Raw genomic sequence first — 14,971 nt, 5'->3', positions numbered from 1 at the left:
TTATTAGAAATAAGAAAATAAATTTATTGTCTCAAACATTGAAAGTAGAAGAAAGATTTATTTTAAGCAAACTGATGGCAATAGTTAATCTTAAATTGTTCTTGTTCTCGATTTTATTTTATATTTCCTTCATTTTAGTGAAACAAATTTTATTACCAGTGAATAGTTTTACTTTAGTAGATAGATAGCGAGAGGTAGTTCATAGTTTTCCTATGCATAGCGATATATGTCGAGTATTTAATTAGCATTGGATAGTTTAGTTTAATACTTCTTCCCCTTGTTTGTATTTTCACGATACATTTTCGAAAATTTAACACGTCGATTTAAGGCAAGAGATTTAGAAATTTTATTGCCACTTACTTTTAATAATATAAAAATGTCTAAATAAAATAAAACTTGAAAATGATTTCTAAAATATATTCCAGGATATATCGGAGTGAAGAAATTTATATATATATATATTAGGGTGTGCCAAAATGTAACTTCCGTGAGAAACCTTTTAAAATTAAAATTTTGAGTTCCGCTTTTAACAGCAGCTGTGTTTAGGCATTTTCTGAGATATTTCGGGGTGAGCGAATTTATTTGATTCTCATAGAATTTTTAACAGGAAATTCAATTGGGCACTTCCGACTGAATTTTGAATTTTCAGCGGAAGTGCCCAAACTAAGAAACACATATAACTCTGAAACTACACGAAAAAAAGAAAACTTGAAAAATTACATTATAAATAGTAATAAGTGTCCCGTCATAATCAAAACTAGAAAAATTACAGTTCGAAATAACATTTTTCTAATTCAAACTTTGAATGATAATTTTCAAAGCTTTATACGATTCATAATGCTCATTTAATTATGAAATATAAAAAAAAATTAAAAAAAAATAGCTATCCAATTATTTGTCAATAAATAACGAAAATAACGAAAAAAAAAAAAAAAACACATGAGTCGTGCAAAATAAAAAGAAAAAAAAATTTTTTTAAATAACAGCTGTACTAGGAAAGTGATGCACAGGCGCCCCTGGTGGAATAAAATGTACATAATATCTATAGATATAGATATATCACCATCCATGTTAATTTTACATGGATATATATAGATATACAGTCTTGTAGTTTTCGTTTTTTATTAATTGCAATTAAACGACACTGAATTAATTATTCGCATTTAGTGACCTACAATCGTCGATTAGAATTAAAAAAAAAAAATTTAACTCAAATAATGGATTTTTTCACAAGTTACAGTGTTTCCGGGTTTCACACATGACGGATAGAAAAATTTTTTGACCTATTTTGGTATTTTTTCCAAATTCTATTGCAGTAAATCAATTTTTAAAAAGTATGGAATTAATCTCCATTAAATTATCTCGACAATAGTATACAAAATATCTTGATTCCGTGAACTAACAAGGCTATAATAATAAAAATAGCCGCCAAAATGAGGCGAAAAAAATTTTTCGATCGTAAAGCACTCTCTGATGTTTCACATCATGAGTCGTGCAAAATTTTCAAACTGGAATAGTGAATCCGTTTAACGTTAAAAATCCTAATTACTAAAGTCAAATTTCTAATATTTTTGAATTAAGAGATTTTTCTACAATAAAGAAAATTTTTTCTCGGTTTGTAAGAAAATAAAATACTTGATCCAAATAATAATTCAATAAAATTATTATTGTAATTAATGAAGTGTTAACAAAGCCCCACAAGTAATCGTAAATTGATAGGACGTATCATAATAAGAAAATGTTTTTAATTTCAGATCGATTCCCTGGACAACAGCAGGCTTCACTTCCGGACAGCCCACCTGTCTTGGGATCGGCAAAACACGCAGCAAGCGTCAATCGACGGTGCATGACAGCATTGCGTGGCCGTATCTTATTCAGGATAAGTTTGTGAGTCTGAAACAGCAAAGCCATCGACAAGAGAGTCTGAAAGCCTCGTTTAACAATCTTAGTAGTGAGTCAAGTGTAGTTGAGAATGTGGATCAAGAGAACGAGAGGATGGAGAGAAGAAGGTTACGAAGGTGCAGAGGCTTCCGACAATTCACGGATATGCTCGTTGGAACGTTTCTACTTGGGGTTGTTTTACTCATCACACCAGGTAATTTATAATTTGTAACTTGCAACTAATAATTACTCACATGAGTCTTACATCAACGCTATTGATCACAACTCGTAACTTTTTTTAGAAAATCATAAAATTTTTCTTCGACTCAACCCTCCTTCAGAAATATTCCTTCATCTTTTTATCACTTGCCTATAACTGTTTATCTTTTTGTTGTTATTATTTAATTACCTTGTGATTGTGATAATTGAATATTCTTATAGTGTGAGAATTTGTCGAATTATAACAGCAATTTTCTTTATCTATTCTCACTATTCTTCGTTCCCCTACTGAATATATTTCTGCTCTTCCTGTCATTCTTGCATAAATTTTTAAAAACACGTGAGAAACTCAAGACTTGCAACATATTGCATGTTTCTACTTACTACACTAGAACAAAAAAAAATATATTTATTTTATTCAAACGTTAATTTTATGAGAATTGTATTATTTTTAGTGTTAATTATGCCTCCAGTAAGTTACATATTCGCATTTCAAAGTCAAGTTATTGTTAACCTTCATACTTAATTTATTAGTCAAAATCAATTTTTTTTTTTCTATGACAAGAAATTTTTGTAAAATTTTCCGAGGTACCAATCATTTATTATCGAATAACATTTATATCCCTCCAATATACACTTAAGGTTTCCTTTACTAGTTTATCAATAATTTATCAAAAACTGTGTGGTAGGGAATTCCAAATTTTTTTAGGGTAATTATACCTGTATTAATCTAATTATATTAGTTTTTGGTAAAATTCTTAAAATTTCTTCAATACAAAAATAATAAAACTTTGCTGTTTTCTCTCTCTTCTCCCATACTGCCTGTGTAAAAATATCATTTTCAATTGCAATTATCTTCGGTTAGACGTGGTAAATCGTCTCCAAATTTTAACAGCACGTGCATTATGCATTTAATTACTTATATTATAGATTTGGAAGGTTTCTTGAAATTTTGCGCGCAGGGCCCAGCTACCTTAATGTGAAAATAGCGTTCTTTTGTTAAAAATTAATTTCTTCTAAAAACTACTGGGGTAGAAGTACCGTTATTGGCCACCTTAGCACTGTTTCTGGCCAGTTAATATTTGAATTAATTTATAAAAAATTATAATATTATAACCATATTTTTGTTGAGTTTTAAAAAATGTATATTTAAACAAATTGAGTTTGTAATAGTTTATTAATATAAATTCATTTCTATCATTTATTTGGACAATAAATGGCCATAAACGGTACAGTGGTCATAAACGGTACTTTTACCCTATCTATTAACGATCCAACGTATCTTCAAACCACGTTTTGTAAAAATCACGATTTTGTTATTTGATTTAAGGATCTATTTGTTTAACTTTATTATACAACAAATAACTCTTGTAAGCATATCCAGTTTTCTTAATAGAAACAATTTTTTGGTCAACGCAAAGATGTGAATAGCTAAATTGGCTACACTGATAAAAAATCCAACTTGACTCAAGAGCAAGAATTTTGAACCAAGAACGTCCTTTTGAAGAAAAATAATTTCTTTAGTCAAGAGGAAAAATTCTCTAGTCAAGATATAATTCTTGGTTCAAGAAAATTTTCTTGATTTAAGAATTTTTTTTCTTAACTCGAAAGTGTTATTTTCTTCAAAATGGTGTTCTTGGTTTAAGATTCTTGATCTTGAGTCAAGTTAAATTTTCTATCATCATCTGCTAGAAAATCTCGAAGTTACCGCAGCCGTGATTCTTACATAAACGTTTATATTATTTTAGGTTAGTGATTCGTTGATTTAGGATTGCGAATTATTAAATGAAAACATTTTGTACCTCTTATGTAAAATAAAATTAATAACTATCATTATAATTTGAATGTCCCATCAAAGATATTAGTAATCATGATTAAAATATTTTTCAGCGAATTTCTTATACTTGAATTACAAAATTTGAAGCATGTTTTGAAAAATTTGTTAAATTTTCTTTATCACACTTAACTATCATTGTTACACTTGTTTCAGGTCTCTGTCATCAAGATGCGGTGCATATAACAGCTATTTTGGGTGAAAGCGTAGTCTTCAACTGTCATGTTGAGTTCCCCGGTGAGCATCCAGTGCCCTATGTTCTCCAATGGGAGAAGAAGGTAGGCGACACGGTACGATATCGGACAATGAACCTCTCTGCTCTCTATTCGTGAGTTAAATATTTGGGGTTTCGTTCATTGTTATTATACACCCGCATCTGGTTCTGATATTTATTATCATGATCAATCAAATCTAACTGGACTATCCTTAATTAAATAACACAATCAAGTGAAATCAATCTGACCAGCGTTCATCATTATAGCCAGCAATATACAAACTGAAACCACCAGAAGCGAGTGTTGAGCGAAACCCCATCAATACATTTGTAACGTCATTGGAATAATGCTATTATTGTGAAGCTCGAATTTACGTTCTTGTTGAATAATGTTCAATCTATAACATGATTTTTGATTGTTAATCGTTTATATTTATACACTGAAATAAGCTAGTTGATTCAAAAAAAATATGATTGTCACAATCTTATCTTGTTTCGAGATATTTAGTTTTCTTGATTCAAAAAGATAACTTGCGTATTAATAAATTATAACTTTTGAATGAGTACAAAATTTTATAGGGTAGTTCTATTTTTTCAACACATTTCAAGATAAATATATATTTTTCATGCAAAAATTTTTTTTCTCGTTGATTAAGATGTGCGGTCCCGAGTCAAAATCTCCAACGTTATTCCAACATTTCCAACGTCTCAAATGCGATTTCAACGTCTCAAACGTGATTCCAACGTTACAAGCATTAATTCAATGTTTTGAACTTTGCAAATAAAAAAATATGTCTAGTCCATGGAAGACAAAAAATTTATATAATGTATAGTGATCATTCCACGCCAAATCGAACACCTTTGAACCCGATCCCTTCCACACTGAAAAAAAAGTTTTCTGCCGCGCACGATACGGTATCGCTGCTGACGCGATACGCACGTTACGATACATCGGATCGTAACGTTGGATCACGCCAGACACGATCTACGGACAGTCAAGTTGGATCGCGACGGTTACGATCCAGTTTCGTAACTATAGCGATCTACCGGATCGTATACGGCACGATAACATAGAAACTCAATTGGCTTTGTTTATTTTTTATGTTATTTTTATTAAAAAAAAAAAAAAAAATACAATCATGTGAAAATTTTTTTCAATTGAAAATAAAATTTTTCTTATAATTCAAAAAATTTTTAATACCCGTTAATTTCAGAATCATTTCATGCTTTAAATTTATAAAACATTCACTGTTATTTTAAAAATGATAACAAAAACAAAAAATGTATACCAAGTGAAAAGGTTATTCAATCGACACATAGAAATTGAGGTTAGAAACTGACGCTAAGGACCGGCGCATCGAGTGTGGATCGTAACTATCGGGACCCGTTTCGTTATATTTACCATATGTTCACTGACCGTTGCTATATGGATGAGAATATCTACGATACAATTGAATCGCAGTAACAGCGATTCATTGAATCGTGCCTCATAAATGCCATATTGTAAAAATGACTAAACTTTAAATCTCTAATGTTAATATCTCTAGTATAGTGCATGTTCGGACTTATAACGCAAATACTACAGTACAGTTTAGCGTCGTTCACGAGTTGTAACGTGACAATAGCAATACGCTGTTTACGATACAGTGGATAGTGCCGAGCAGAAAACTTTTTTTTCCATGCAAATTGTTTCAAAGTAGGATTCCTTTATTCAATATTTTTAACTTCTTCCTAAGAAAATTGAAAATTTTCAAAAATCGGGAAGTTATTGGTTCCATACTGTCTTTTCAGAATTGAGATAGTCATATCTTTACGTTTAGAGGCCCTAGGAACCTACTCTGACTACTAACTTTATTGGCGCGGTATGTCTCCAATTGTTTGACGTAATATTATTTTTTTTTATAAAAAAAAAAAACGAACTTGAAATCACACATAATAATTAATTATTGGAAGTTGTATCATGGATTGATTTATAATTTAATCTCTTTGCTAAAAAATTACACTCATACAATCAACAATTTCAAATAAAATACAACACTTTAGAAAAGTCAAATTAGCTTCTTAGGACCTCACATGTAAAGATCTGATGATAACTCAATTTTTGAAAAACAGGGTGGAACCAATAACTTCCCGATTTTTTTTAATTTCCAATTTTCTTAGCGAGAAGTTGATATATTAAATGAAGGAATCCCACTTTGAAAAAATTCGGAAGAGATCGGGTTCAAAGGTAGTCGATTTGACGTGAAATGATCACTATACATTATATAAATTTTTTGTCTTTCGAGTCTAGATATATTTTTATCTATTGGTAAAGTTCAAAACTTTAAATTAACGCTTGAAACGTTGGAATCACGTTTGAGACGTTGGAAACGTTGGAATTGCGTTTGAGATGTTGGAATAACGTTGGAGATTCCGACTCGGGGTAACGTTGATATAAGATATTACTGACGTTTCAAAAATGCCGTTAGAACTAAAAATTGTTAGATATCTGCTACCTTCTTCAAGAATTCTTAAATCAGTTTCAGAATATTTTAAAGTAAAAATTTTGTTTTTTAAAAGATTTTTTGGATATTTTGAATAAAAAAAGCTAATTCTTTAATAAAAACTATAAAGTTGTTAGAAAAAAATCAAATGATAGTTAGTATTTTAAAGTTGTCCCTTAATAAAGAATTTAACTGTATCAATGGAAGATAATATACTCTTGAATCAAGTGAGAAAAATTATCGACAGAAGATATTGGTCTTTTGAGCCAAGATCACGAGATTCAAGAAAAAAATTCTTAAAGTGCAAAAACTGGTTGTCTTTAAAATCAGATTCTTAGAACAACTATTTTTCTCGAATCAAAATAGTTTATCTATCAGTGTATATATATTTTTTTTTATAATGTCTTAATACTGGCATCAGAGCTTCATATTAGCTTATTAACAAAAAAAAAAAACTTACAAAAGTACTTTGCATTTTTGGCAAAAGATAATTGCCATGTTCAAAATTTTATTTCTTTTTTGAATTATATTTATGTTGCAACGTAGAAAAAAGCAAAGAGGGCAGGAGGCGTCTTTTATCGTTTAGTAAATAAATTTAAAATTAATGTAAATGTTACAATGTTCATTTTATAACATATTCCTTTTCATTGACTTAATCTACTGTAATTATTACTTCATGAAAAGGTAATCCGATTACGGAATTTGAAACTCAACTTTTGTTAAAAATTGATCGCTTTTGACTCAATCAAATGCGGCTTCAATTGAGTTTAAGTTATTTCACGGTTAAATTTCCGATATACCGATATTAAATGTAATATTAGTCCGAGAATTTCCGGTCTTCTGCTCGTTAATTTTTATCTTTTTTAATATCGAGTGCTCTATTTTTCCATTCATGCATTATAATCTTTATGAGATTAACAATAAAAAAAGTCGGAGTACCTTGATTGAAATTCCAATTTAAACTTTTATGGATAAGGGAATAAATTATTTTACGGTAACAATAATAATAATAATTTTATTTGTACAATTTGAATAAAATATTATTTATAATATGATAAGATTAAACTATGCCTCTGTCTCTCTGGTATCTGGATGGTTGCTATGATTGCATGATCTATATTTGTATTCATTGCTAAATATTTTAACAAATAGCGGCTTATCGTCTTAAAACTTATGTTCCTTTTCTACTTACTTAGTTTATTACTTGCTTCTCAGTAGAAATTATTCAAATGCTAAGTTAAGTAGAAATTTATGAATTCATTTTTACGAAAATTGCTTTTTTTTAAATGTTTCATTTCTAAGCATAAATTTTCTAAGCATAAACAAAAAAAAAATTAGGAAAACAGTTGACCCTGACGGCCATCCCTGCAACTTCCCGCTACTTTCGTAATTAAGCGCTCGATATTGCACTTATTATGTTTTTGAGCTCTCCGAGCTCAAAAGTCTGATAGGAGTTTAATAAAACACTATTTTTTGAATTTTCAAACCGCAATAACTTTTGAATGAATGAACCGATTTTCACGCGGTTGGCGGCATTCAACGCAGTTAACCAAATTCTATGATTCATTTTTAAACACAAGTTGATAAGACCAGATGTTTCGGTGTAATTCGAAAAAAACGCTTTTATTCGATTTCTTTCGTTAAATATAACTTACGAACGAATCAACTGATATTGACCGTCTTGGTGGTGATCGACGTGGTTTTTCGATGTTAAGAGCTGATTAGTTTTTAGAATTGATCGATTGAGCTGTTTAAAAGTTATTCAAAAAAAAAACTTGACTTGAAAAAATTTTTTTTCATAGTTTTTTTAAGATTTCTCTAAATCTACCGGTCGGAATCGGTCCAAATTGTATTCAAAATCTAAGTTTGGTTAAGCCCTTTTAAATGACACCAATCGCGATCAAATCGGCCAAGCCGTTCAAAAGTTATGAGAGGTTTACATACATACACACATACAGACACCATCGCGGGAATAGCAGGGAAGCTTCCTAGGACCTCAAAACGTCAAGATCTGATGGAAACTCGATTTCCGGAAAACGGGGTAAAAACAATAACTTTTTGATTTTTGAAAATTTTAAATTTTCTTAGCAGGAAGTTAAAAAACACTTGAAAAATATCAAAAAATTTTAAACTTTTTTTTTTACTGCACAGAAAAAAAATGTTCTTGAATCAAGTATATATTTTTGAAGAGCTCAATATTCTTGATTTAAGTAGAAAAATTCTCGATTTAAGGAAATTTTACTTAATTCAAGAATTTTTCGTCTTGATTCAAGACAATTATCCTCTTCAAAATTATATTCTTGGATCAAGAATTTTTCTCTTGAATCAAGTCAATTTTTTTTTCTGTGTACCGCCAAAATATTCTTCATTCAAAGAATTATTCACAAAAATTAAGACTTAATTAATCAGTAATTTCTAAAAGTTTTCAAAAATTTTGAGAAGGAATAAAAATTAATCCAACTACACGTATTTTAACTGTTAGTACACAAGTATATGGATTGTTTACGGTGCAATGATAATAATAACTCCCATCAAAAATAGTAGAAGCTCAATTTTTTCCCTCCATTTGTAATTTATCATGTAGTCATTTTACTAGCGAGTGTATTAAATGGCATCACATTTTTTGTATATACATGGTTATTGTCCTATATGTTACTACAGTCCATTTAGTAGATGGATACTCGTTTGTACTAAATTTTATCACACGGTTTTTTTGTGAAAGAAATGACTTCGATTTAGAATTTTTTTGTTCAATGTTCTTTACCAGAATTCTTTAAAGTTTTCTAAGAGTTTAAAATTCAGTTTATCAAATTTAAAAGGTCTTTATTTCGACTACTTTAAAGATTTCTTACAGCTCTAATATTTTAAACGAATCACCAAATTTTGGTCTGACGCGTGCAATATTGAAATAAATCATAAAACATATCTTGTAACTTATCTTTATTCAAGTGAAGAAATTTTAAAACAAAAAAATAACATGGAGAAGTTATCTGTCGTAAATTCAGCAAAGAAGTTTTAAATCAAAAATTTTCTATTGGTTTCAAAAATTTTCATTCCAATTGTCTATCAATACTCAGTTTCTCTCGGGGTTGCATTAATGAAGATCACTTCATTGTCACGACAAATCGCTCCTTATTTTCATCTTTTGTTATGATTTACAATTCTTTCTTTACCGCGCAGATTCTTTGTGAAAATAAACTTTCCACAATGCTTACCTTCAATCTCAGTTCACTTGGTCGCTTTATTATTTCTTACAACAGTTTAGTCAAGAATAAATCAACACACCGATTATCGGCCCAGTTCTTCTGAAGAAATTCTCAGCAATTGTCATTCCACTCAATTCCGTCTCTATGAAGTTTAAATATAAATCTCTGAATAGTTGTATAAAAAGGGAAATTAATAAATAACACAATATCTAAAATCAATAGTTTAACTCTCACTTATTTGAATCACAACGTCATTTAGATAATTTAAAATATTCTTTTCGAGAATTTTATCAAATAGAGAAATAAATTTTAAATTCTAGAAAATTTGAATAAGTGCCACAAAATTAGATTTAAAAGTTAAAAGTTATAAGAGTAATTTAAATATGACAATCGTGTTGAATAAATTCAAAAAAGCACCGTATGTATGTATGTATATACGTAAGTTTTTAATCTATCGGCGACAACAAATTTTCTACTTTCTCCCACATTTAATTAAAAAGTAAAAAAAAAGTCGAGTAGATTACATTGAAAAATCTAAAAAGTATTGTCGGTCATCCACATCGGTTGTTCTTTCAATTTCGTGTAATTTGTAGAACCAGCCATTAGTAAGCCGTGCACTTTGAGTATTGGGTAACTAGAGAATTTTGCTGAGGGAGAAAAACGTAAAAAGGGTTGGGTTGCTGTGGGTGGTGAGTGTTGTAAAAGTAATGCTTGGATACGATCTACGTATATACGTATGTGTGAATGTAGGGTCAGGGGTTAAAAGTGGATAGCAGCATCGCGCACATCCGCTTTTCGCATATGTATGTATACGCCGTAGTTGCAATGGCCACCGGGCAAACACGGGAATGAATTTTATTTGCGCTCCAGTGGTTTTTGGTGGTTTGGGTCAAGCATTTGTGGATGAAAGCGGCAACCCGCATAAAATTCCACCGATGTATCTCTTCTAAACGTATCAAAACATGTATATCCACATATGTAGATGTATGTTGCTGTTTACATATACATAGCTCTGTACTGACTGAGTTTGAGTTAGCTGTTGCAATTAATTTCCAACGAATATGCCAACTAGACTGTTTAATTGGAGTACTCTATAAAATTAAAAAATAATCGGATGCATGTGAATGTAAGAGCTGATCAAAGTCATGGGGATTTTGATATCGGAATGTTTTTGCAACGGTATCAAACATATCAGAGGATATGAAATTTTGTAAAAATTTTGCTTGAGATTTGTTGGTGAGTCAAAAAAATTTTTTTCTGCCCTGATCTGAGACTTTTCTTATTTTACTGGCCTAGGTATGTAATCTACGATTTATTTGAAAAAAAAAAGAAATAAAAAAATTGACGATTGAATTCAAAGCTCATTGTATCTCGAATTTTTAGAATAGTGTTGGATAATTTTTTTTTTTTTTTTTCATAAATACTGTGTAACCTGTTGATATTATATCGAATTAAAAAAAATGAAAAAGCAAATTATGAAATTTTATGTCAAAGTTCGAAAATCACAGCCGATCAATCGCAATGATATTTATGAGGCAAATTTCATTTGCTAACTAGAGCAAACATCATTAAGTCTAAATTAAAAATTAAAAATAATAAATTTTGATAAATATATATAATAATATCGAAATTGAGTTTGAAATATTTAAATAACATCATTGAATCCAAGTTATCGTAAAACGGCAATAAAAAAAAAAGCATTTTTAAAAAGATAAAAATAATGTGTAGAAATAAAATTATAGTAAATGAAGTGTTTGAAATTATAGTAGAGAGATTGTTTTCTTTTTTTAAATAGAAAAACTGAATTTTTAGTTTTCGTTCGGTTAAAAATAATTTACAATTCTAAATAGGACGAATTCTTTCATAACGTTTAGATAATGCTGTCAAAATCAGATCAATTTTTTCAAATTTTGAATCATCATATTAAAAAATATAAAATCTTAATACAATGGCAATTGTTTTGTTCTTCAAAAATTCAACCTTAATATTTTTCATCAAGTATAACAAAGTGACTGTCTAAAATAAAATTTTTATTAGTTATTTAAGACAATTTAAAATTATTTTTTTTTTTAATTACTTGTTATTTAGAGTCGGTTTTAACTGCTCTGTGGTCATATCGCCGACTTTAACTGTTGGGAGTGGTACGTTGGGGTCTTTTTGGGTTGTGAAAATCGTAATCTACATGGCAAGGATCGAATGTCAACCAAGATAGTTTCTAAGACTAGCTTGGGATTCGAACCCACATCCAGCCGGTGAGCCAGTCCGAGTGCTCCATAAGCCGTGCGCCTTAGACCACTCGGCTAACCTCACCGGTTTTTAAAAATTTGTTGGTAGTTTAAAAAAAATAAATTTATGAGAGGTGAACAAAGTTTTAAAAAACTAAATTAAAGTTCTTTTGAATAAATACTAATCAATTCTGATAATTAATCTTGACAATTCATTAAAATCACTCACGTGAGTTGCTTTTATTTGACATGTCTAACTAAAAAAATTGATACTGAAAAATTGTATTGTTAGACTGAAAAAAAAATTAATTCGAATCAAGAGAAAAATTCTTGAATTAAAAAATAATTTTGAAGAGCTTCATTGTCTTCAATCACACAGTAAAAAATTTTGCTAATTTTAATAATTTAACACAATAAATGTTAAATTTACACATAAAAGTGCAAAATATTTAACATAAAAATTTTTTGACGCAATGACGCAAAATTTTTTACTGTGCAAGGTGAAAAATTCTTGAATTAAGTTAAATTTACTTAAACCAAGAAAAATTTCTTAGTTTAAGAATTTTTTTACTCAAATCAAGAAGATGAAATTTTTCAAAATTATTTACTTGATTCAAGATAATTTTTTTTTCTGTGTATATCGATAATTTTACCGAAAAAAAAAACCCGATTTTTGAATTATCAATAAAATATACGGCAAATGATAACTGATACACTTTGCATACGTCTAACATAAAAAAATGTTCTCATAGAAAAAACAATATTTTGGCTGTGAAGAGACAAAAAACGTTAAGTGCCACTCTAAAAAAAAAACTTTGAAGCAGGTGTGTCTGAAGTGGTTGTATTTTGTAAAATAATAAAATAATAAAGCACGTCAGCCAATTAACAGGGGATAACGAGTTTTGGTGTTGATACTAGACTTTGATAATATAAGGAGGTCGAGTGGCTCCTATAGCAGTCTTCCAACTCTTCTCTTCATATCATCTCGACTGATGCACTTTTCAACTTTATTTTTTCGATCATTGGCTAGCGTATATATTTTATTATTACCGTGGGGTGTCATCGAGAGCCAGCAACCCTGACTCATACTTGAAAGTGCTTAAAGACTTCCGTTGGGATTTTGTATAATATATCATATGATTATAAATCATATACATGTGCATTGTATAATGTAGTACATCCCTTTAACCGCACAGTCACGCTCATCCGCAAAATACTTAGCTCTCACACATTATATCTTTAATACTTTCAGTTCCCTTTTATACACACAGAGTTTTTTTGTTCTCTGCTGCGGTGAATACGGTGCACTTAGTTCATGTTTACGCGGTTCCAGCGTCATCGCAACCACCACCTGCAACTTAAATACTCTACATGAAGTAAAGAGGTGCTCCTGTCCTATTTTTAAGCCACATAACTATAGGTTAACTGGCTAACGGGCAATCGATACCACCAGCACAGAACAGTGCACCGTTCGCACCACCATTTCGCCATTCTCATACTCTATTTATCATTCACTTTTAAAGCCTACTTGTTGTTGTTATTATTATTGTCGATATTACTTTTCAAATTTTTCAATACCTATAATTTTCAGAAGACATTTTTCGTAACTTTCGTGCGACAAATATGTATTGCTTAATTTTGAAACACACAAAAAAAAGTTCACTTGAGTCAAGAAAATATTTTTCTTCCTAATTATTTTCTTGAGCGAAAAAAAATTTTTTTTGACACAAGAAATTTCACTTATGTCAACAAAATTAATTTTCTTGCTTTAAAAAATACGTATCTTGATCCAAGAAAATTTATTTAAGTCAAGAAAATCTTGTTTTGAGAAAATTCAGCCTCTTGCTCCAAAAATTTTAATTCTTGATAGAAGTAAATTTTTTTGTCTTGAGAAAATTTCTCTCTTGCTCCAAAAAATTAAATATCTCGATAGTAAATTTTCATTGATTGACATGTCAAATGAGAAGATCAAATAATATTGAATCATTTTTTTTTCATTCAATATGTATAATTGCGCGCTAAAATAATATAAAATGGGTATCAAATATTCAAGAGAAAAATTTTCTCAGGGTGAGAAAATTTTTTTCTCAGCTGAATTAGATGGCGCTGCTTCCCTAAAGTATCTAAAAATCTTGATCAAATATAAAAATTTATTGTATCAAGTATTTATGATAATTTGAATTAAGAAAAAATTACTTCCACCAAGAATAGAATTCCAAGAAAAATTTTTACTTCGGTCTTCCTTCAGGCACCCGAAAATTGAGCTAAGAATTTTGTTCTCCAGTCAAGAAATTTTTCTTTCTGTGCATAAGAGAATTTTTCCAATCTTAGACGTACAGAAATTGTACCACTTACGTTCAAAATTAGAATTCAAAAAATTAATATTTCTAATTTTTTTCATTACTTGAAAATATCTTAGTGATGATTTAAACATCAGGTTTTATTTTTCTAATATCAGTATAAGTATACAATTTTTCATCAACTTTTTTAGTCAGGCATTTTAAATAGAAGTGATTCAACTGAGTGAATTTAACTAATTATTAAAATTAGTTATTATTTTATCGAAAAAATTTTATTTTGGTTTTTTCAAACCTTATACGCCCTCAGAAATTTGTTTTTTTTTTTTTTTTTTTTTTTTTTTTTCAACTACGAAGAATTTATTTTTTCGATAAAATAATTAACGAATTTCATTAACAAAAAATTAAAAATTTAGATATTTATTTCGTTATACTCGACGAAAAATATTAAAGGTTGAATTTTCGAAGAAAAAATAATTTCCAGTCAAAGATATTACTTTTCTTTCTACTGAAAATTTAAAATAATTTATTTATTAGTAGTTGTCTGTAGAAATTACAATTCAAAATTTATAAAAATTCGTCTGAATTTAAACTCTTAGTATTTTTTATAGA

At 29.3% G+C, this 14,971-nt stretch overlaps 1 protein-coding gene across 4 annotated transcripts in view; it reads left to right on the top strand.

Moving 5' to 3' along the window:
- The window catches only part of LOC141536826 (protein turtle), a 150,282-nt gene that overhangs the window by 93,141 nt on the left and 42,170 nt on the right, over positions 1 to 14,971 (top strand). For 2 of the 4 annotated variants that reach the window (XM_074257581.1, XM_074257580.1), the window contains exons 4-5: positions 1,755 to 2,095; positions 4,091 to 4,212. In XM_074257581.1, coding sequence (XP_074113682.1) covers positions 1,755 to 2,095; positions 4,091 to 4,212 — 463 coding nt within the window. Of the gene's footprint in view, positions 1 to 1,754; positions 2,096 to 4,090; positions 4,225 to 14,971 lie in introns of all 4 variants that reach the window. The other 2 variants (XM_074257582.1, XM_074257578.1) reach the window with 1 other exon arrangement.

Source organism: Cotesia typhae, unplaced genomic scaffold (assembly GCF_013202065.1).
Source record: "Cotesia typhae breed Kobodo isofemale line unplaced genomic scaffold, CoteBio_Ctyphae scaffold_45, whole genome shotgun sequence".
NCBI classification, from domain to species: domain Eukaryota; kingdom Metazoa; phylum Arthropoda; class Insecta; order Hymenoptera; family Braconidae; genus Cotesia; species Cotesia typhae.
The sequence above is the reverse complement of the archived record's forward strand: the minus strand, read 5'-3'. Positions and strand labels throughout refer to the sequence as shown.